Raw genomic sequence first — 23,634 nt, forward strand, 5'->3', positions numbered from 1 at the left:
AAGTCCAATAGCTCTCTCCACTAATTGACTGCCTGCTTTTTCTAACAGTTTGATTTGTCGCCATTTAGTGATCAATGGAAATAACTTGTTTGCTTTCTCTTCTTGTTTTGGATGAACAGTCAAATTTTCTTTTTGCTGGAAGAATAGTATCGCCACAATTTAACCACTAGACCATCCAAACAACATTTGCTTAATGATAAGTTGAAGCAGTTGTTTTTCTATTGTCCGTTTCAGGTATATTCTTCTTGAATCCACTGTTTCTGTTATACATCTTTGTGCATCAGACACAGGAATGTCAAACTAGGACGGATAAAGTGAGGAAAATAATCTACGATACCAAACACAGACCAGGGGCCCAAAGGGGAGGTTAACAAGCAACACAAGCAGACTGAGGGTTTAAATAGAGGCATGATGTCATTAGGGAGCGAGAACACAGCTGGGGAAAACAAGGCACAGGTGAACAAAATCAAACTAATGAGACAAAGGGGAAATAAAGCTAAATACATGGCACAAGAGACAGCACCAAAATACAGTACAGAGTAATGACACAGAAAAAGACCTAACACAGAGACTAAGCCTGGACACGAGGAAACAGGGAGCACAGGGGAGGTAAAAACAAACTGAAAACTCCAGGACATATAACCTCAAAACCACGACCTCTGCATCCTATCAATGAGTTTGTTGTTGATTTCTGTAGGCTGGCTCTATCTTTGTGCTTTCTCCATATCAGCACACTAAACAAAACTTACTGTTGGACTTCTACAACAACAGCCTGTTCAGTTTCAGCAGTCAGAGATAAAATACCAGGCGTCAGCTGGATCTTTGCTTTTTATACATTTAGACCTCTTTGTGTCTAAATGTATGTAGTTTGTTGTGGTCACTGCACTTTTACCTTGAACATGTGTACAGATGAAGAATTGGTTCATCTCAGGAAAACTCAATCATATAACATGCGGTGACGCCAACAGAAGCTGGACATACGGAGGACTCTTTGCCACTCACCTCCACTCACTTCCTGAGAGGCGATAACAAATCCAAAGCCTTCTCCTTGTCGCCTCCTCAGCTCCACATCCACTGACTTTACTCCTCCTCCGCCTCCTCTTCCATCCTTAGGAACGGCTCCTAGTCCGCCCTCTCTGAGTGCAGGAGGGCCGCCGGCGCTCTCCTCCACGCCCAATAAGTCACGTGGCTCTAAGGTCAGCGTCACAGGAACTGAGTCCAGGAAGCTAGTGCTCTGGATGAGGGCCGAGGCTGGAGGTCCGTTAGGCGTCTGGGCAGGAGGGGCACCTAAGGATTCAGTTCAGCTTTATTTGTATTCACAGTCACAACATCTGTCATCTCAAGATGCTTATAGCTAAGAATTAGGCGACACTGTGGGTGCAACGGGACCCACATCATCTAAAAATGATCATTCTAAAGAAACCTGGCATTTTGGATTTGCTTGGAGAGCACAAGATTTGTTAAATTATTCCCTTAATAAATGATTTTCCTTTGCCTCTTTCTGGCTTTCTCGCTTTACAACAAAAAGTCTTTTACTTAAATATTTACACAGCCCATCATAGTTAAGTAGAAATATGTTGAAGTGTAGAAATGTGCTGAAATATCTGCCTTTTGTTTTCCAATTTTCTGTTAAATAATAAATGCATTTATTATTTTCCTCTGCAGGAGCTGTTTCTGAGGCAGAACTGGGAAATCATGTCACTTATACACCAACAAAAACAGCTACTGGCACAGTCGCCACTCACTTAGCAGCACACCTCACTACTACTCTGGGATGCTTTTACCTTGGTGGTTCCCTGCTGCTGGTAGTTGCCCCTCCTGGGGACTCTCAAGGGCCAAACCAGCCTGGCTGAGTGGGGGAATACCCCCCACCAAGGCACCCGTGGACGGGGAAGGCATGTCGGCTGAAGTGTTGGGGTGGGAGGAGGAAGGGCCGGTCATTCCGTGTGGGATGGTGAGGCGTTTGTAGATGTTGGGGGTGACGACTGGGGAGGATACGGGAGCTGATGGAGGAAAGAGTAAGCCCTTAAGTTCTCATTATGTCATATAGATATGTTCTAAAGTTAAGCAGTTAATCAAACCAGTTAACCAGTTAAAGTTAACCAAACAGTGAGTGACAACAGAAATTAAGTCTAAGCCTCCCGATGTGAATGCATTCAAAATGAAAACACATTATTGGCCATTTCTGCATGCTTATTTACATTCTAGGAATTGCTGGATAACCTATGCTGTTCAATAACATTGATTAGTTTGCACCAAATATAACCAGTGTCAAAATGCATAAACATTTATGACACAATCATTGGCTGATGAGACGAAGACATCCTGCAGCCTGAGCCCGACATACTTAGATTTGCATTGGTGTTTTTGGGTTGGGGTAACGGGCGTCAGATATTTACCTCCTCTGTAGACCAGAAGTACAACCTCTCCCTGTTTGGTGTGTTCCTGCAGCACTCTCTGCACCTGAGGAAGGAAACACACTCGTGTTTATTACATCTGATGGAACTTCTTTAGTGTCAGATCTGTTCCTCACTCATCACGTCACATTAGACATCGGTTAGTTTTCATTAACCAATGGCTATGTCTGTCAGTAGTAACAAGGAGGGCTGAGGCAGGTAAACTACTGTGATGAGGATTTGTTTTTTAGGTTAAACAGGACCATCTCTCTTTCCTTGACACACAGAAATAAAACACCTCTAGGATATACGGGGAAATATCCACAAAACTCGCATGAGCACCCATGAGAGCTTCCCTCTCCCCAAAGACCAACTGTTCACTGCTGAGCTAACGTCAGTCGGAATATCAAGGTCGAGCGATGTGATAAAGCCATAAAAATCTTTTACCTGGGAGAAGCTGAAGCTTTGGACGTCTGCTCCATTGATCTTCACTATAATGTCTCCTGACTGCAGCGACAGGCACTGCCTCCGATCCCAAACCCGCCTGACTACTGCCTGTTGACCCCCATGTCCTCCTGCTGTCACACTGAATCCCAGTCCCCCGCTCTCACTGCGGCCGAGAGCCACCGGCACGAGCTCCCCGCCGTGGGCTGTCCCCGGGGACCCGGATCCAAGGGGGAGCACCAATCCCGGGTTTCCTCTGGATGCTGTGGAGGGTGCTTGGTGATTGGCCGGGCACCCATTAAAGCCACAGGGTGGGATGTCTCTGGGTGGGGTCAGAGCGAGGGAGGTCTGAGGCATCAGTGGGCGATGCACAGGCGGACCAGGAGGTGTAGAAGAGGAGGGGGTGTTGTTTGTGCTGCTGGAGCTGGTGGAGTTTTGGAGGAGGCCCGTCTCGGGCTGAGAGAGCGGAAGTTTGGTAAGAGTGTGTGAGGATGAAGAAGTGATGGGGAGCGTGGAGGAGGATATGGGGAGCGTGGACGTGGACAGGTCACTCTCTGAGGACTTGGAGCTCTGATGCTGGAGAAGGGAAGTGGAAGAGAGGGCGGGGAGAGTGTTGCTGTTGTAGCGAATCAGAGAAGACCTGTGAGGAAGAGCAGAGTGGAACAGGGTGAGCACCATTACTTCTGAGATCACTGCTAAAGCTGCACAGGATTTTTCCCAAAGGACAGAAGAACCTATGAGGTTCGTTTTCACCAAAAGAATCAGGGAACCACCATGATGTGTGAGGTACTGCTAATGCCCTCACTGACCGTCGAGTTCCTGCATTGGATAGGCCGCCATCAGAGTCACTATGATTGGTAAGTGTCCTCTCCGCTGGGTGTGGTGGACCCAGTGGGGTATCAGAAGACGTGGGGGTGGGTGGGCCCGTGAGTCCATTTGTCATTGGCTGAGTGGCATAAGAGGGCGGGGTTTGTGCCAGGCCTGGATTATAGAGAGAAGAAGATGAATCTGTTAATTTGTGTTTTATTTTTAACAGCTGTCAGAGAAAAACAAAGTTCTTAGGTTCAACTCTGATGTGATGTGTTCTTTTACATGAGCTATAAATAAGTTCAGAGAGCGAGACAATGGGACCCTCCATGCAGACACGCCAACGGGTCCCACAGCAGGATAAGCCATTGTGTTTTGTTTATCTTATTTTGATAACTTTCTCACTTTGTAGAGACTTTTCATTGTAAACTCTCACGCTTTTGTTCTGCCTTTGGAGGCCTTTGATCAGCTTTCCAACAAGAAATGTTAAATACCCCCGCTGGGACCCCTGAGCCTGCAGCTCATTACATCATCCTCCCTGGCTACAAATAGCAGAAATTAGTAAAATTAAAAAATAATGGTTGTGTTTTTACAATCCTTTATTATTTGTTAATGTGCCACATTATTACGCAGTGAATTAAAATAAATTATTAATGTTTCTAAATTAAATTTGTATCACACAGCTGTGATGAGAGTAGAGGACTGTAAATGTAAACCATGTGGTTTCCATGGTTGCTCTGACCTGGCGTGCTGCCGTTGGCGTCCAGAGTGCGGCTGTAGGTGAGGTGCGTCAGGCCTCGGCTCAGGTTGCCGGACTCGCTGGGGGTCTGCGGCTGCTGAAAGGTCGGATATGAGGTTAGACACTTCTCCCCTGGTTGTGTATGTCCCACGAGTGGAGCCCACCTCACAGATGAACCACTGATTTAAGGGTCTAAATATTTGCATGGCTCACTTTTAAATGGCTGAGCCAGACAGATTCAATGTGCAATTCTTCTCATCCCCAATTATTAAAGATTGGCTGTCTGCATTTGGAAAACAAGAACAAGACACGATAACTCATTGTTTTTATCTTGGCTCTGCTTAATTTTGTCTCTGGTTGTTTGTATGAAGAGGAAATTTTAGTGTGTGCTAAAAGGCAGCTATTTCTTGTATTTTATGCCTGTTTTTACTGGCTGTGAAGTCATTGATCTCTTACACAGGCCGTAAAGTTTCCCACAGCAGGCAGAAGAGGAGTCATGGGGAATCTTTTAACTTGAAAGCACTGAAATCTTTCACCCTCTCTATGGGAAAAAAAGTTTTAAAAAAATCATACTAAAATAACTGATATTTAAACAGTTTTATGTCCTTAAGTAATTAAAGTAAATTTAGGGCTGTACCGTCTCCAGGCTCTGTTTGGGACAGCCGTCGGGGTTATAAAGCATTGGGTATCCTCTCCTCAGCACCACATCCACGCTTTGACCCATCGGTACCGACTTCAGCATCTCCACCACTTCTTTGTGAGAGCGACCCAGCACACAGGTGTCGTTGATGTAGACCAGGATGTCCGCTTCGAGGAAGCAAAATCTACTGGTTAGAGTCTTAATGTCTAACAGGACATGCAGGAGTGCATATGTGCAGCTGCTGCAGCTGAAATCTGTGATTACCAAAGAAATTAGTTTACAGTTAGAATCCAAAGACATGAAGAACACGTTTTTACACTCAGTTTGACTTCCTGAAGCATCTCTGTCTGTCCACAACAAGCATAATCCATCATTTGTGTGAGAATATTGATGTTTTACGTTCTCTCGCCTTTCAGTGAGCAGTAAGGTGAACGGGCACAGGTACAAAATCCAGGTGTGAACCGAGAGGACTACAAGTGTAAATGAGATTTAATGTTTTGTATCTTCTCATTCTGGGTGACAAAGTTTCATCTATTTAAAATGAAAACCACAACACGTGAACAGGTCTTAAGCTTGTTTTTTCGTAGCTCTGTTTCATTCCTGATTCCACGCTGATCTCAGAGCATGTGAACCAACTCACAGGGAGGAGGCGTGGGTACGTGGGTCAGATTAAACTGTGTGTGAGAGCGCACGTGTGTGGATTAGTTGTAGATCATGAGATTAGTACTCAGCTCTTTATTTTTCTTAATCAACAGCACCGTAATCCTCCACAGAGAGAGAATCTCAATCTCTCTCCTCTGACCGCCTGACCCACGACAACAACTCCCACTTTATGACGGTTTTTATGTGATTATGAGAGTCCAGATTGTGGTTTGGGTTTTGAAACGTCCTGCTTTTACATTTGAACACATTTTACCTGGATTTCAGAAACCTGGATCCAAAACCATGTAAAAAAACAGATCCAGGTTTGTGACATAACTGAAGGTAAACTGTACTGTGATCAGTACCTGTGTTGAGAGCAGGCGGTCCTCCAGGTGTGACGCTGTACACCTGCAGAAACTCTCGGGGTCGACTTCCTCCAACTATGTTGAAGCCGAAACCTCGAGGACCTTTCGAGAGCCGAGTGTGGATGGAGTAGCCCTTCAGCTGACTGGGCTGGTCGGTGAACTCTGGGACTAAGAGGCGAGAGGAGACATGGGGGACAAAGAAAGGAGGCAGGCAAAGGAGGAAAAACGATGAAGACAAGGGAAAGAGGAAAAGTTAGTCCTATCCTTGAAGGATGCTTGTATAACTCCAGAGGTTCATGTGCAGGAAGGGAGGACGTGGACTCTTTCTTTCAGTGTAAAACTCACAGAGGACAGGCATGCATCTATATTGTTCTTTTTTTCTTTCTGATTGGTGTGACAATAAAAACAAAAAAAAGTGGAGTTTGTGGGTCAGTGCTGCCCTCTGCTGGCTGCTGCTGCCAGAATGAAAGCATCCAAGGCAGTTTGTGTGGAAAGGGGAAGTTTCAACACAAATACCACCTCAAATAAAAAGCATTTAACTAGAATTTTAAAATAACATATAACCATTTGAGGGTATTATGACAGTAATATTTTTTAAATGTCCTTCAGAGAAGCAATTATGTGACATAATCATGAACAAATCAAGATGAATTACATGTGAATGAATGATTTAAAACCGCCTTACGTTCTGTAGAAGACGTCGCCTCTTTGTTCTGAGTTCGAGGATCCAGCCAGCTGGTCGTCTTTGAATTATGGCTGATGGATAGAGGAACACACACATCCTAATTACCACCACCACCACCATCATCATCATCAACACACTGGACAATATAATCTGACAGATTGAGGATAAGTTAAAATGTAGTGCTTTTTCTGCCTGCTACTGGAAATGATTATTTTTGCAAATACAGGAAACACTCAGCAAAGACGGCTCAGTTTCCTGTTTGTGGGTCTCATGTCTCAGTTTGCAAGAAAATAAAAAAAACTGACTCACACAACAAAAACAAGCAGGACTGGTTCACAGAATAAGAAATTTAAAGGATCAAATATTTTGTATGTACCAGACTTCATTGGAAAAAAGATCGATTTAAAGTTTAAACAGCATTACAGTGTCCATGGCTTTCCTCAATATATTTTTCTGATGGCCATAATCAAACGGATTAAATCAGCTGACAACAGAAGAAGAACTGATAAGTATTTCTTACTCGATGTAGTACGGCTCCCCTGAATCACTGTAGGCCAGCTCCCAGTTTTCCGGCAGCGGACCTCCCACTCCTGCTCTTCCCCTCCCTACTCCTCTTCCCCCTCCTCCATTCTCCATTCCTACCGCAGACTCCCATGACTGGCTGAGAGGCAGGGTTGTGGGCGGGGCTCCAGCTGATCCTGCTGGTAGAGAATCTCGTCAGCGCGCAAACACACCTGTGCAGGTAAGACTGGGATGTGTTACATGTGAATTTCTCTACCCGTCAGCCCGCTGTCCTCCTCACTGTTGTCCCCTTCCTCCACAGCTTTCTCCAGGTTACTCAGAGACTTGCTCCTTGTCCTGAAGTTCCTCAACAGGTTTCGATGTTCCTGGTATGTGATTGGTGGACTCTCTGGGCCAATGTGGACAGGGCGGGGCGTCCCATAATAATTCCCTGTGATTGGATGAAACAGAACAAACTGCTGTTTGAAACAGCTCAGGTTTGATGAACTTTTATAGTCAGTTAGAGATTAACACATTTCATATCTTCCTGCAGTTCTTACTACTCCATCCTTTCCAAAGGCTCAAACAGTCAGATTTTGTTAGGAAGTTTCCCAAGTGAGTGAAGTGACCTGAAAGTAATTATGTGGTAAGAGTGCTGGTCACCAAGTACATGCCCCCCCACCCACGCCACTACTAACTGCCAAGGCGGTCATGCTAAATGATGTTTAGGCCGCAAAATGTTCACCACAGCGTTCTCTTTCATGTAGGCGAGTGCTAATCGAGCTGTGTGCTGCTGAGCAGTGAGCACAGGTCCCACTGAAGGATGTTAGGCCCACGTGGAGTCTGGAGACAGTTTGGTCAGAAACAACCACATATGTAGCTTGCTGGAGATCGTGTTGTAGGGACCTGGCCCGTTTATAGCCCGTATCCTGGTATCTCTTCCACACTCTTTGGCCTGTGTTTCCTTGTGACGGCACGTATCGATGTCTCATCCTAGATGAGGTGGAATACCCGTGTAACCATGATTGGTCTGCAAGTATTGTCTCGTGATACTGACAGTGACGAGGACACAAACAGAAAGCAAAATTAGAGAAAAAACAGCCCGGAGGGATGAGGAGAGATCAATGACCTGCGAAACTGTTTCCTCTTTGGAGGTCGTCGTGTTGTTGCTCTCCAGAGCGCCTGTTCTCACTTTGATTCGCACCAAAGCAGCTGAAAAGCATTCAGAGTGGTTTGTGCTTCCTGCTGATGTCCCTGAGGGTTACCCGACTTTGTGCTGGACTGTGATGATCAAGTGATCCCTTAATTTCTTTGAGCTGTCTTTCTCAGATCATCTGCTTGCCTTCCTGTGTTCCTAATTTGTGTTTAATTTAGATTTTATACCTACTGTTGTATCAGCTTTTTAAAATTAAGCTTTACACCAACCAGCACAATTTCAGTTTCTTATACGAGGATTAAACAAAACAATTAATCAAACTGTGTGAATACTGAATCATCTAATAATGTGAAGGCACAGCAGTCTTTTGTTTTGAAATGTTTTCAACAGGAACTGAAAATAGATAAACTGTCAAATTAAAATGTTCGGGAGCATTAGTGAGAGACGCAGAGACGCATCGTTCGGTGTGAAACAGGCTCTATGTGTGAATTCTGTTTCTATTTTAGTTTCATTAATCCCATCAGATTAATACGGTGGAGTGCTGCGTGGGGGGAGGACAGAGGGGGAGGCAGGTTTCATTTCTGAGGTTTGGAGGATTAGAGACACAAAATCCTCTTTTCCTCACGCCTCCTCCAAAAAAGAAAAAAACCCAAAAAAAACCCCAAACACAGTCCAAATTAGTCATTCCACACTGTAAAAAACATCACACCGTGATGAATAAATCATACTTTTCAGATCATTCACTGGAGTTTCATATAATCTGAGTATATTTTCATTACACTGCAGTATTCCTGAGGGTGTGTTTGTTTTCCTTACCTTTGAATTTGCCGCTCTCCAGCAGAGCTCCGGACTCCTCCAGAGAGAAAAATTCCTCGATGGAGACAAAGTTGTAGTCCACACCTGAAATCTCTCCATCTCGAGGCTGCCTGGTCGTACCTTCAGGGAGGACAGAGTCATGTGATCACTGGGTGTCAGTACGCTGGACAGGTGTTGTGTTGTTGGAGAAAGTGAATCAGAAGATGAGGGTAAAAACGAGGGTATGTTCTTCCATCTTGGTGGGGACCAAAATCTGAAATCTTACTGTGGGGACCACAGTCCCAGTCCCCGCGGGGTTGAAGGCATTTTTCACACTCAAAATGTAGTTTTAGTGTCAGGGTTACAATTGGGTTATGGTTAGGTGTAGAGATAGTTGGATTTAGTTCTCTTTTACTAAAGCTTTTAATGCACAGTCCTAGGGGTCGCTAGATCATCCGGACTCTCCTTTAAAGTTCCTGTTCCTGCTCCTCTTCTCCTTCCCTCAACGGTCATCTTTGGCGTTGTACTGGGGTAAGGGTTAGGCATCAATTTTTGATGGTTAGGGTAAGTGGCTAGGGAAACCATTATGTCAATGAGATGTCCCCACGAGGATAGCAACACCAGACTGTGTGTGTGTGCAGGTGTGTGTGTGTGTGTGCGTGCAGGTGTGTGTGTGTGCGTGCAGGTGTGTCTTACAGGGCACGGCGCGCAGGTACAGGTTCTCCCTGATTAGCTGCTGCAGCTGACTGTCCATGGAGCCCGGCGTGAAACACTTACTGAGGTACAACCTGAGGTCTTTACACAGAGATGAACCTGGGACACACACACACACACACACACACACACACATAAATACAGGATATGATGTCACAGTCATACAGCACATTTGCCATAATGCTGAACTTGAGAACAGTTTTGAATTACCTCTATTTCGCTCCGTTGCTTATATCTTAAAGTGCCGCATACTCCTCACTACACTGATCTGACAACTGCAGGAAGTAGTTTCTTTCCAGAATAAAATGTTACATGAAAGTACAGTTAGCTTATTATAACCGAAAAGAACTGTCTCTTTTGCCGTGTCTCCTCGACTGAAGCTGACTAAATCTTTGTTGATAATCACAGTTTTGCTTTTTTGTCATTAATAATAATGACAAAAATACTGGCGTGCGCCAATGATACCCGTCAGCCTCCCAGTAGATACATCTATGGTATCAATTTCAAAATCCTGCATAGCCTTGTTCTCAAGTTATCACATTCAAAAGAATTTAAGAAAGCTTGACCTCTGACCTTGAGGTCACCTTTTACAGCTGAGAAGTGAAAAATGATGTCAGCTAAAACCAAATCATGAGATTCAAGATTCAGAAAATGAATTGAAGAATAAAAGTGACAAAAAAGTAAATCGTTGGTTTATTAATTTATATTATATATATTTGTTTTAGCTTCACAAAAATCCCTTTGAGCATCTTAATGTGAAAATTACACGTCAGGTTAATGAGACATTTTATGGAGCCCGTTTCAGCCAATAAAGACAAAAAAATAAGAAGTGAAATAAGTGACCAATTTTCCTTCTTTTATGTTTTCCAGATGAACAAACTAAACATCAAACCTCACCATCAGGTCATTAACAAACTTTTCTCTCACCTGGTGAGACAGTCTTGATTCTGATTGGATGAGGACAGGAGTTCAGGACTCCTCTGACATCACCGAGGGTCATTCCCAACACAGGTGTCCCTCCAATCTCCAGGATGATGTCGCCCACCGTGGGCCCGCCCCCGGGGGCGGCCGTGACGAACGGGAACTCGCCATAGTCAGCCCCGCCCCCGATGGCCAGCCCCAACTCCCCCGAGCCACCGGTGCCGCCGCCCAGCGGGACGAAGCTCTCCTGCACCTGCAGACGACACAGAGGATGAAGTTCTCACAGGAAATGGTTCACCTCCGTTGTCACTGCAGGCGTTGCACGTTTCAGTACCTTGGAGCGCCAGTGCAGCTTCTTCACCGTCGCTTTAGACATGGCGGCTGAGCTGCAGACACAAGAACACAGGAAGTCACTGAGCGAGCTCAACAGCAGACTTCATCGGCTCATGCTGACAGGTGATCTGAACTAAACGCTGGCAGAATGACTGATTATTCTGTGAGCAGTTCAGCTGTAGCTGCTCCGTGAAGCAGAAGCAGATCTCCACACGTCAAGAAAAACTGATAATTTAACTTCTGCCCTGACAGCAATTCAGATTTACATTCTTGGATTAAAATTCAGATCCAGTTCTTCAGTTTTCCAATTAACTGATCAATCAATGTGTCACTGTTTTCTGCCAGAGAGGACTCGGAATGATTGAAGCGGACGAGAGTAATTTGGATAAATAGCTTTCGAATCTTACTTGAACGATAATGCAGTCTTTTTTTAATTCTTCTTCTTGTTATTAGTTTTAAGCTACAAATGTGCTGCAGTTGACATCTCGTGACATCCACCCACTACTCAGAGCCTCGGGATTTTAAGGACCAGACCAGAAGTTGATTCTGGAAAACTCAAGTTTGCGTTTTCCTTCCAGCAGAAAAATCTGAAGTGTTGTTTCCTCATTATTGACATAGGATGCATTGGAAGCTTCCTTACCCCCTAACAAGCCTCCTACTTTGATTCTTTAACTTCTTGCTATCTAACTAGGATGCATCCTAAATCTTTAATAGGAAAGGAACCTTCTTTCCCCACTTCTATTCATGACTTACCTTCTTATTTCCTTACTACAGGAAGCTTATTTTCTCCTATTTATTTGACTAGGAAACTTTACTCTTACTTTCCTAGCCTCCTCACTTAAAAGGCCAAACAAGGTGTCTAAGAAACTTCTTTCCTTTTTTGTTTCCTTTAGAAGAAGAAGATTCTGTGTCCTCATACCCTTACTAGAAGGAAAGACCTTGTCTTTTTTGCGTCCTTGCTCAGTAAAACTTCTAAACTGCCGACCGCGAGACATTTTTGTTCTGCCGCATTTTAATTTTGACCCCGAGCGGCAGAAAAACATGTCATCGGCAGAGTTCAGCTTCCTGTTTGAGACCAGCTCCTCCACAGACTCATCGACTCGCTGCTCCAGTCTGAGGGAACAGCAGATGGTGGCAGACAGCAGGGAGCCACACACACACACACACACACACACACACACACACACACACACACACACACACACACACACAGTCACAGCGTTAAACACAATCATATACACACTCATGTATGCACAAACACAGACTTGTCACTGCCACCGTTGCATTTATACACAGTTATACCCACAGGGAAACACACACACACACACACACACACACACACACACACACAGGCACATACACAGGCTACCAGACGTAGTACATTAAATATGGATGAGCATATGTGAATGTGGGAGTCAGTGAAGAAACAAACAACGTCGTCCCTGAGCAGCAATTCACAATCTGAGCCTCAAAATTTATCTGACTGACAAAAACACAAGCAAGGAAGCTTTCCTGGAAGTGAGGACATGAGGCAGCTTATTTTAGGGATTAAAGAGAGAAGGAGACAAGGAGACAGCAAGGCTTCCTGGCTTGGAAGCGTGGAAGGAGGTTTGAATGTAGGCAGCTCCACAAACCTACTCTAATGAGGTTATTACAGAAAGACCTTCAGCTAAATGTTCATATGAAACAACCCATGCAATTCAATTTTTTTACAAGGTGCGATTAAAAAGTTCCAGGGATAGTTGCATAAAATTCAAAAAGCCATGGCTGATTAAAATTTAGCCACTCACAATTCAAGGTCATCTTCGTTCCAGAGCCGACGTCCTGTCCTGACCGCTCAGTTCAACAATTCACCACAGACCTCACACTTAAATGGACCTGAGCTAGATGTCATGTGGAGGCTCATCAATGCTGATGAGAGCTGTGTCTGCAGCTACAACCGAGACGTTTTCAGATCCAGTTTCTACACCCAAAGGTGAGGAGTCAAGCATCTTTTATTTTGAAATTCGCGCTCTAGTGCACCATCAGTGATGAGACTGGCGACTTTACATTAAGTACAAACGAGCACTGAGATGCTATCTCAACGCCTGCACCTCTCCGTTCCTGTGACTTCAGCCACCTCTGGCCCAGTGGTGAAGATCCATCAAGGGCCAAAAAAATAGTGATGTTTTAAGCTCAATCATATAACTTTTTTGATTACAGCTCGTTCATTAGTACAGATCAGTAGAGAAGGTGTCTGTCTCCCGAATCCTTACAGAATGGGAGCCGGTTCCACAGAAGAGGGGCGTGAAAGCTGAAGGCTCTACCTCCCGTTCTACTTTTAAATATCCTACAAACCCTCAGTCTGAGAGCGAAGTGTATATAACATATTGTCTGCAATAGACTGCGACCAGTCCGAGGTTTACCCCACGTTTAGCCCTATGACAGCTGGGATATACTCCAGCTCCACCTTAACTGGATAAGCAGAAGACAATAGATGGCCACAGTCGTCTCAATAAAGCTTCATCACGTAAGGTAAGGACCCTAAAACATTAGAGAGAGAAGCCCAGTGAGCAGCATGTGGTGAGCGCAGGGGAGAAAACCTCCAGCATAACCAGGCTCATGAAGCAGCAGCCATCTGCTGCGACTGACTGGAGGGAGGGAAAAGAGGATCACAGAGAAACAACAACTCACAAACTACCTGAACTAACTCACAACCTCTTTGGATGTGATATTGGAGCCGGAGAAGTTAATGATGTAAAGAAGGTAATGGGAATGTAAAGAAGGAGTTAAGGAAGGAAATGAGGATGTGAATAAAGTAGCAAGGAGGTAAAAAAAAAAAAAGTCAATGAGGAGCTACAAATAGTAGCAAAGAATTAAAGAAGGTAATGATGAGGTAAAGAAGGTTGTGAGGAGACATATTAGGCAGCACAGAGTTAGAGATGGTAATAAAGAGGTAAGAAATGTACCGAGGATTTAAAGAAGGCAGTGAGAAGGCAAATAGGTTAGTGAGGTGATAAATAAGACAGAAAGAAATTAAAGAATAGAGTAAGGATGTAAATAAAGTGACAAGAAAGTAAATAAGGTAGCGAGGAGAGAAGGTAAGGATGAGATAAAGAAGGCAGCGAGGTGCAAAAGAAGGTTGCAAGAAGGTAAATAAGGCAGGAGAGAATTAAAGAAGAGGATGCACAGAGCTGTGGTGAATGGATCCGGAGGCTGAGCCGTGTTTGTCAGGATGTGCGGTGACACTCGTCGCAGCGTGAGCTCGACATGTGCCGCTATTAACACATCATTAACACATGCTCGCTCGCCCCTACTGCATTCCCCTCTCTCTCTTTCACTTCCTGGCTGTCACCTCTTTCGCTTTAGTCGTACAAAATAAAAGCCTTTTCCAACACTCCGTGGTTTGACTCGAGCGTGTGTGGCGTACCTTTACAAATCAATGCTGTGAGCTGCTGCGCGTTCAGCTGCCATCTCCGACTATCTCAGCAACCGTGTTGGTGTCTCTTTCTCCCCTCTTTCTCCTCTTAGCTCCTTGGTTTTCCTCTTTAATCCTCTTCTACTTGTGTCCCTCGCTCGTTTTCACTTCCGTGGCCTCTTTTGCTGATAAGCCTGGTCAGGGTTCACAGCGTGATGTAAGTCAGAGTGTGTTTAGGGAGTGGACTCATTGCTCGCTTTATGTACATGTGTTTACAGGAATGTGTGTGTCCTTCTAAAGAAAGCGTCGGTGAGGCAAGCAAACAGTTTTGTGACCTTCAATGAGGAGTAATAAACACTCGAGACAACCCTCACTGATCGTTTATTCACGCTAAAGCCTGAGAGAAGCTCAAATTTTCCACAGCTCACTATAACAGGCTTACACACACGTCAGTCAAAACACAACACCATATAAAGCAGTCATATCGCAGCTGGATATTTACTGTACTTTTATTACACATTTATTGTAGGACACTTGGGATGTATGCAAGCGAGCATTTGATATCAGTTTACTCATAGTCAGATTTTTGTCAGGTAGTTATTTTAGTCACAAAAACAAAATGTTTTGTTTGAGTTTTCTTCAGAGAATAATTCATAATTAGGAGATTATTCCTGGGTTGGAACGCTCAACTGTTTTCTAAGAAGGTAAATCCCCTGACACTGCAGTCTATTTACACCTACAGGCCAGTGGACACGCTTTCAATGATGAGGATGTACACATCCTGGACAGGGAGGAACGCTGGTTTGAGCGCGGAGTCAAGGAGGACATTTACGTGAAAAGGGAAAGACCATCTCTGAATCGAGGAGGGGGCCTAAGGGTACATCTGTCACCAGTGGCGGTCCTAGCCTGTTTGGCGCCCCGGGCGAACACTACTGTTACTGTTACTATTTTTACCATTTCTTCTTGGAGCAACTGTAATCCACATAATTTCCTTAGGGATTAATAAAGTATTCTGATTCTGATTCTGATTGTTTCAGGATGACCTGCCATTATCCAATGACACATCTGCTTACCTGTATCTTTTACTCGTTTCTCCTCCTCTTCTTTTCTATTTTTTCTAAACTGAGCACCTGATGGCTTTGAACTTTTCTTGTCCATCTTCCATTGGTTTTAATTTTGGACTCCGGTATGAACACAAATCCCCCAACCCGAGGATCACCACAACATAACCTAACAGACCTACACCTTAGTTCACAGATTCACTTTGTCTAAGGTGTATTTCTGGGATTTCACACAACCCAGGATTCAAATCATGAATACATAATGGGCTTGGATTTACAACATTATGAACCCCTTTCCACGGGTTGTGTGTGAGACATTAAATCATCAAAATATAAAATATAAATTTTAAATTGTTATTGATCCCTTTACCCCTGGTCCTAAAGTGTATATTTATTTTCTTACTCTTCTTAAATTTATTGTTTGTTTACTTGCACTGCTGTAACTGGAGCCTCGTCTCGTCTCTCTATATACTGGACTGTATGTAGCGGAGATGACAATAAAGTTTACTTTGACTTCAGCAGCGAGCAGGCGCACCGAGGGCTCTCGCGCTCACTTTTCGAGTATAGAATTTAGAAAAAACATCGGTGCAAATTATAAGTCTGTATCATGATGTCTGGTGTTTTCGTGTTTGTTGGTTTGTTTTATTTTTGTTTTATTTTGCGAGTTGGTCATTAGATGCTGCTCCAGCCAGCCAGAGAATCCCCCGCAGCCCCGCCCTCTCCTCCCTGTGCCGCAAGCAGCAGGCGCACCTCGCAAACGGAGGGCGCCCTTACTCCCAGCAAATGGGCGATAGAAAACCGAACGGTGCCTGTGCCATTCCCAATATGCGCTGGCATGATGTCGGGGAAGCATGAGTACGAGCAATTTTTTTTTTTTGCCGATGCCCGTGATGCCGCCCCCCACCACGATGCCGCCCCGGGCAACCGCCCGTGTCGCCCGTATCAAAAACCGCTACTGTCTGTCACCATCTTACAATGCTGTGATTGCAGCCATTCCCCAACTCTCTGTGAATGGTTCTCATGGCCATTGATCAGTGGTCTTTGATCAATGGCCATGACAATTTGCATATTAATGATGAAGGAACTGACCTCCCAGCCCATTGTTCCTTCAGTGGGCTGGTTTCAGTCATTATGCAAATGTACTGTTTATAAGATTGGAGAAACCTGCAGTCAGAGACTGAAGAAGTCACTTGGACGAATGACGAAACGTTTCTCCCACTGAAAACGCTACGTCCAGATGAACAGAATCAACTTTTGGGATTTGATTGTAATTATTTGTTTACTACAAAACAATATCAATGAATTAACAAAGAGAAGAAAGAAAAGAGCGCATTCTGTCACGTCCCTTGGTTTCAGAGCCAGGGTTTGAGTTTTGGGGCTCTAGGGTTTCTTTAGTTTGGTACTTTTGGTTTTCTTTGGATTAAGGTTATGTATCTGCATTGTTGTAATTTAGTGTTATTTCTTAGTGTTTGCATGTCATGTTCATTGCCTGATACCTTATATAAGTGCTGTATGCTATAATTTCATGCCTTCTGTTCTGGAGATCCTTGTGTTTATTTAGTAAATTCCTCTTTGTGTTCTTCTATTCTTGACTTTTGTCTTTGTATTTCTGTCTCCCTTGTGTTCTTCGTTCAGTTGTGTCTTGCTTTATTTTGGTAATTGTTGCCATCTGTGTCTTCTGTTCTGATTACTTCCCCCTGCCTCATTTTGTTTATAGTTTTCAGCTCTGTATCCCACCTGTAACCTTACTCCTCATTATCTGCTGTGTTCAGTGTTGTATCAGTTCAATGCAATTTTATCTATATAGCACCAAATCATAGCAACAGCTACCTCATGGTCCTAAAATAAAAATACAGGGAAAAGAAAATCGTCTGCATTAGCCATGTGTTCCCACCTCAGTATTCCCAGTGTCCAAGCCTACATAGAGCTATCTGGTTCTGTATATTTTCATATTTATATTTAAAAATATAAGATCCGTTTCAGCTTGATTCCTGACTCCAGTGTGCTGCATGACTCTAAATGTAGAAAACCCATCACCAATATTCTGGTGGGACAACTGGACAAACTGCATGTCTGCTGTCATGCTGGCTATATCTATAACTGTCATGTACTGTGTGCGGCAGGCAGGAATGGTGGACCCAAAGTGCAGACTAAACTCAGATTTATTGCTACACAGTAGAAAAACAGAAAACTGAAACTATTAACAAGGCTGAAACAGGCAGCACACACAGCATGGAATCAGGGAGATCGCAACACAGACCAAGGAAAACACAGGGCTTAAATACACAGAGGGAGCAATCAGGGAATGGGAGACAGGAGGGAAACACAGCTCGGATAAATCAGAGCTAATGAGACAAAGTGGACAGGGACTATCAAAATAAGACAGGAAACACACAGACTGAACTCAAGACACGCAAGCTTAACACTAGAGACTGGAGGAATGAAACCGAGACGAGAGTCACAAAACACAAGACATGGCAAGAGGGAGGTAAACATAATTACTGACAGCAAGGAATAAACAACCTAACATAAACCACTCAGAGAACCTAAACTTAGAATACACCTTTAACCCTTTAGACAAAGAAAACTAGAACATAATGAAATAAACAAACTCAAAGAACCAAAAACACAAAACACTGGGTCGACGACCCAGGCACCCTAACAATAATTCTATTAAAAGTCAGCAAAAAAATGACAATCAACACAAAGCACCATCCTATAAACATGAAGTGAAAGCATCAGATGTGTGTACTCTTTCTGTGTCACGCTGGCTAAAGGAGAAGAAGTTTTAAACTGGAAGTTTTTTTCCACTTTATAGCAAAATAATCACAGATATTTGATTTTGTGTAGGTGTTATGGGAAGGAGAGTGGGTGGATTGGAATTGGCAATCAGCAATGAAACTAACTAATAAGCAGTCATGAATTATTAATCAGTTTGATTATTAATTTTATTGCATTTGTTCCTTCAAGTCAGTTTAATATCATGTTGATAACTGAAGCGTAGTCAGAGTCATATGCCTCAGATATATGCTTTAAGCAGCTCGTGTGTCGAAAAGCCCGCTGTCTCCGTGCGAGCTGAACGAGGATGTGTGGAGGTTGGTGGTGAAGGAACTCATTTGAGAGAACAAATTACTAATTTGATCCTTAATTCCTTCTGCTGTCCTCTGACTGCAGTTTCGGAGTGTGATGTTCTGTGTGAGTGGATTAATATTCAGCAGGTCATATGTAGGTCAGTCACTCACTGAGATCCTTGAAGTGCAGGGATGTGAGGATGCTCGCTTCGCTGTGGCCTCGTTTCCTTCTCTTTGTGTCTAACTGTATGTAACCCATTTTCATCCTGTCTGTCTGTCTGTGTGTGTGTGTGTGTGCATGTGTGTGCATGTGCGTGCGTGCGTGTAGATGCTGACTGACATTTCAGTGTCTCTAATGAGGCTGGAGATCTTCTGGCTCTGCACTTTAAAACTTGCCATGACAGTGAAAAACAGTCCTAATATTCAAACAGGAGAAGGAATGTCTCAATTTTCATTCTCAGAAAAAAAAAATCACCTCCAGTTAAAAATGTGCCAGCTCAAATAGATCCACAGCATTTGTGCAAAACGGGAAATATCTGCTCACTCTTTAGCTCCAAAAATAATTGAATTCATTAAATACTGTTCTTACAAAGCCATGTTTGAATTCAGCAGGACCTTCTTCAGAGAAAAGAAAGATTCTTTTGCAGGAGCAGTCATCAGTTCAACTCTCTCTCATCTGTCGCCAACAGGTAGAAGGAGAAAGAGACAGCACTGTTTTTCATTATCAAACTCTGAAAGTGCTTCTTTAGTTACAAACAATAGCATAGAGGTTTTTTTTTTTTTTAAAAAAGCCTCCTCTGTTGGTTGAAGGCCCCAAAATTGGAACATCCCTGTGAATTTATGCATAATTACACTTTAACTACAAACGAGGGCTGAATAGGCACGTGCACTGTATGAACAAAAATGTACGATAGCCTGCAGATCTCACAGATTCCCAGCAGTAAGCAGCTGTTTACAGGCTGTGAAATCTAAATTTTCCTGTGCCGGAAACAAAAACAAACCCTTAGTGACACTGAAGCTGTTCTAAAAAGCTTTACAAACCTTTATTAAAGTGACCTTTTGACCTGTGTTAGCTGGAACAGGCTCCAAGATCTCCGTAACGCAGATATGGCCACGCAGGCCTAGAGACCAGTTGGCAACGTCCCAAACAACCATTCAGTGAATGGTTGTTATGTGAAATTAGGTACACCTCTTTGTAGTGCTGCACCAAAACACTTCTTATGATTGTTTTGGCTGCTGGCAGATTTCCAGCATCACCCACAGTCTGCATGGTAAATGTCTGACTTGTCTGAAAACCACTTGGTAACTACTTGCTGATTGGTTGTGAAACTGTGAAGTGTGCCGCAAACCAGAAATGGAGAAACTTAAGTTTAACAAGTAAAAGTTGCAACTTTTAAAATGTTTCGGTAACGCACTCCCAGGTGAACATTCACCATTTCCAGTTTGTGCTGCACTTTTTCAGGTTTCACTTTTACTTGGTGAGTAGTTGGCGTTGACAGGGAGTCACAGCAGGCTCTAGGCCTGTGAGACTGAGGCCTGAGAAGTTACATAAATGGATCCAGCCCGCTAAAGCAGGGGTGGGGAACTCCAGGCCGCGAGGGCTGGTGTCCTGCAGGTTTTAGATCTCACCCTGGGTCAACACACCTGAATCAAATGATGAGTTCATTACCAGGCCTCTGGAGAACTTCAAGACATGTTGAGGAGGTCATTTAGCCATTTAAATGAGCTGTTGGACCAAGGACACATCTGAAACCTGCAGGACACCAGAACATGAGGCCTGGAGTTCCCCACCCCTGTTCTAAGGCCCAGGGGCTGAACTCCCAGGGTTTCCCAGAAATTCCACTTTAACCTCCTAAGACCCGAACTCTTTCATGGCATGCATTTTTTATTTTTCTTTGCTATATGGGCTGATTGGGACCTGATGAATGTAAAAACAAAGAATTACCAGATTTTTATTTATTATTTTTTGTTTCTGAGAAAAATGAGATCAACATATGAGGACATTCGTTTTAAATTTTGATAGAACAGTGGCAGTATAATGTCCTCGTAAGTGGATATAAGTAGAGTAAAATTAGGTATTTTGGTCAAGACAACCCAAAATATGATGTCCACATATGTGGACGCCAGGTCCTAGGAGGTTAATGCCCCTCATGTCCTGAAAAACTAGCAGTAACGCCTATGAATAGCCATTAACCGGAAAAATAAGGAAAAAGAGCAGACGTTTCTGGTGCAACCTCATCCACCTCCAAGAAGAATGGAGAACAATGTTAGTGTTTCACTATCGTAATCGTGGCCCTCATCAGAGACACCAACAGACGCTGCTGCTTACTCATAAAAATCGAACCGTTCCGGCTCCGTGTTACTCAGACTTGGAGACTAGATGCTCCGTGACATGAAATAACTTCATGGTGGGCTTTGGAGCATTTCTTATAGGAAATCAGGATGAGAGTTTTGGCCTTAAAAAGCAAAATTCTCCTGCCATCACTTTTGAGAGCAGCTGTGTAGGCTTCCTGTGAGTTTCACAGCGTTTTCTTCTTCTTCTTTTTGCGTCGCCTCCTCCGGCGCAGTGATGTGTCTCAGTGGGGGCGACTTATCAGCAACAGACGACTCCGCTTGAGATGAACGCTGTTTTCTCAGGTCTCTCCGCTCTCATCTCAAACACATCATTCATAACTCAGAATTTTTCACTCCACTGGGAGTTGTAGTCTTTAACATCAAAGCTCTGTAGTTCTTCTAGGAAACGGGTTGGAGTTATAGAAGCACTGAATGAGACTCTTCTTCAAAGGGCAGAGCGAGCAGTTAATCAGCAGACTCAGAGTTAAAGTCGCTGGGCTGCTAGAACAAGCTCTGCTCGTATTTCCCTCCTCTCGCTGGTGTTTTTATGTAGCCTGACTAAATAAATCCACATTCTGCTCCCAGATTTGGGGAGAATTAGAAAACAGCTGTTATTACTGTCATTTTATATCAGCCTGTGAGCTTCAGATAAGTTAATCATCTCATTATCTCAGCTGTTTTCTGATAATTGGAATCAACCAGACAAAAAACACACGTTGTTCTCACAACAAATAGGGAAAATTAGCCCATTATCCCACAATAACAGGATGAAATGAAGTTCTAAAATTATTGCAGCTGCAATATTTTGCAATGCAAATTCAAAATCCCAAACCATAATTAACATTATTGTTCCCTTCTTATCTCATTTAAACTTGCAATAATAATGGCATTAAATTGTATCAGTTCACTAATTAACCCTTTAGTTCTTAGTGTCACCTGGTGTTTTCACATAAGTTCATCAGGGAAAAAAACAGTTTTCTAAAGATACAAATTCCTCATAACAAAGCTAAAGATCCTAAACCCCAGCTTTGCTCACGAGTGGTGAATGGTGACCAAAAGAATGAGACTGCAGTTAAAAGCATTGGAAATGAGCATCCTTCCTCCAACAGGGTGGATGGTGTAAGATATGGGGAGTAAGTCACAGCAGGACACCTACTGGGCGTGAGGTGTTTGAGGAATGTCCAACTGGGCGGAGAGAACAAGCGGTGGACTCGGGACACGCTGGAGAGATTATACCTCTCGGCTGGCTTGGATTTGCCTCGGAGTCCCGCCAGTAGAGCTGGACATGTTGGAAAGGGATGGGGAGGTCTGGGCTGCTGTCCCCAAATAAAAAGTAAAAAATGGATGGATAGATGGATGTTCAGCAGTCTGTAAGCCGTAAAGCACCATCCATCCATCCTTTTATCCATTTTGTTAACAGTTTATCCAACTCAGAGTCACAGGGTAGACTAACGTGTCTAATAGAAAGAGACCCTGCCAACTTCACCCACACCCAAGACTAATTTACAATTACCAGTTGACCTAAACAAGTTATTTGGACCATGAGTGAAAACTCAGAAACGCCACACAGGCACAAACTCTGGTTTGACCTCAGTAGGACACGAGCTTTTCTTATTGCATCACGTGTTGGAGAACAAAAGCTCTGCTATGCAGTGTTTCTGATAATGGCCACTTCTCAAATATAGGGAGAGAAAATAAAATCCACTTTCTGTTCATGAGCTGTGTCTGTGTAACCATGGTAACATGCAAGCACATCAGCTTCACCAGCAGCTCTCTGCTGTGCTTATGTCAGTCCTAAAGGGGACCGATTCTGCTGCTTTCCAGCTCTGTGTTTTTAGTCCAGGGCTCTTCTCGAGTTGTTCTGCATGATTCACAGTTCAAATTCTCATTCATCTTAAACTGGACCCTTTCAGTTCACCCGATGTCCCTAACAGCTGTTTAAGCTCCTGCCCCTTTAATGGTACCAACTGTAAATCAAGGGCAGGTGAGGATTGAGGACAGGTGTTGCCGTCAATCTGACCACAAACTGTGGCTAAAACGCCTGCAATGCAGTTCCTGTCACACCCAGCAGAGAGCACAGCATTCAGGAAGAAAAGAGAAAAACAAGCAAGCACCAATTAACCTAACAGCATGTCTGTCTGAGAACATACAAACTCAAAAGCCACCAACTGACCAACAAGTCTGAACCCAGAACCCTTCTGCAGTAAGGACACACAACTGAACCCTACACCCTGTGGCTCTGCGGTGCTTTGGTTAATACAACAAAACTTAAAAATAGTATTCAGGCCATCCCGAACAAAGGAAAACCTTTCATTTTGACAGATTTTAAGAAATGCAGTGTTCCTGTTCATGTATGAGAATAGTTTGTAGTGACCTGGAGGCGTTTGGACCTCTGACAAACTGACAGCTACAGTCTCATCAGATTTCACAGCGTGAATCAGGTAATTAATAGCCGAGAGCAGAACAGTTTCTGTTAAAGCTGCACTGAACGCAAACATTCAGAGCGATGTGTTTCTGCATCCAGCCAGCAGGGAAGAGGTCAGAGGTCGCTGCACGCCGGGGAGCAGGAATGTTTGTTAGCTCCCGCGCTGTGACGCTGAGCAGCTCTGACAGCAGCTGTCGCTCTGGATCTG

General features: G+C 43.8%; 1 protein-coding gene across 5 annotated transcripts in view; it reads right to left on the minus strand.

The window, feature by feature from the left end:
* Positions 1–23,634, minus strand: part of magixa (MAGI family member, X-linked a) — a 61,199-nt gene that overhangs the window by 24,541 nt on the left and 13,024 nt on the right. For 3 of the 5 annotated variants that reach the window (XM_063464140.1, XM_063464138.1, XM_063464142.1), the window contains exons 2-16: positions 11,140–11,191; positions 10,812–11,058; positions 9,867–9,983; positions 9,192–9,311; positions 7,497–7,670; positions 7,239–7,419; positions 6,719–6,789; positions 6,034–6,201; positions 5,024–5,193; positions 4,390–4,483; positions 3,650–3,821; positions 2,844–3,480; positions 2,400–2,463; positions 1,785–2,003; positions 1,003–1,287 (exon numbers count right to left, since the gene is read on the minus strand). In XM_063464140.1, the coding sequence (XP_063320210.1) occupies positions 1,003–1,287; positions 1,785–2,003; positions 2,400–2,463; positions 2,844–3,480; positions 3,650–3,821; positions 4,390–4,483; positions 5,024–5,193; positions 6,034–6,201; positions 6,719–6,789; positions 7,239–7,419; positions 7,497–7,670; positions 9,192–9,311; positions 9,867–9,983; positions 10,812–11,058; positions 11,140–11,181 (2,761 nt within the window). In that variant the 5' untranslated portion in view covers positions 11,182–11,191. Of the gene's footprint in view, positions 1–1,002; positions 1,288–1,784; positions 2,004–2,399; positions 2,464–2,843; positions 3,481–3,649; positions 3,822–4,389; positions 4,484–5,023; positions 5,194–6,033; positions 6,202–6,718; positions 6,790–7,238; positions 7,420–7,496; positions 7,671–9,191; positions 9,312–9,866; positions 9,984–10,811; positions 11,059–11,139; positions 11,213–23,634 lie in introns of those variants that run through there. The other 2 variants (XM_063464141.1, XM_063464139.1) reach the window with 2 other exon arrangements.

Source organism: Pelmatolapia mariae, linkage group LG20 (assembly GCF_036321145.2).
Source record: "Pelmatolapia mariae isolate MD_Pm_ZW linkage group LG20, Pm_UMD_F_2, whole genome shotgun sequence".
Classification (NCBI taxonomy): domain Eukaryota; kingdom Metazoa; phylum Chordata; class Actinopteri; order Cichliformes; family Cichlidae; genus Pelmatolapia; species Pelmatolapia mariae.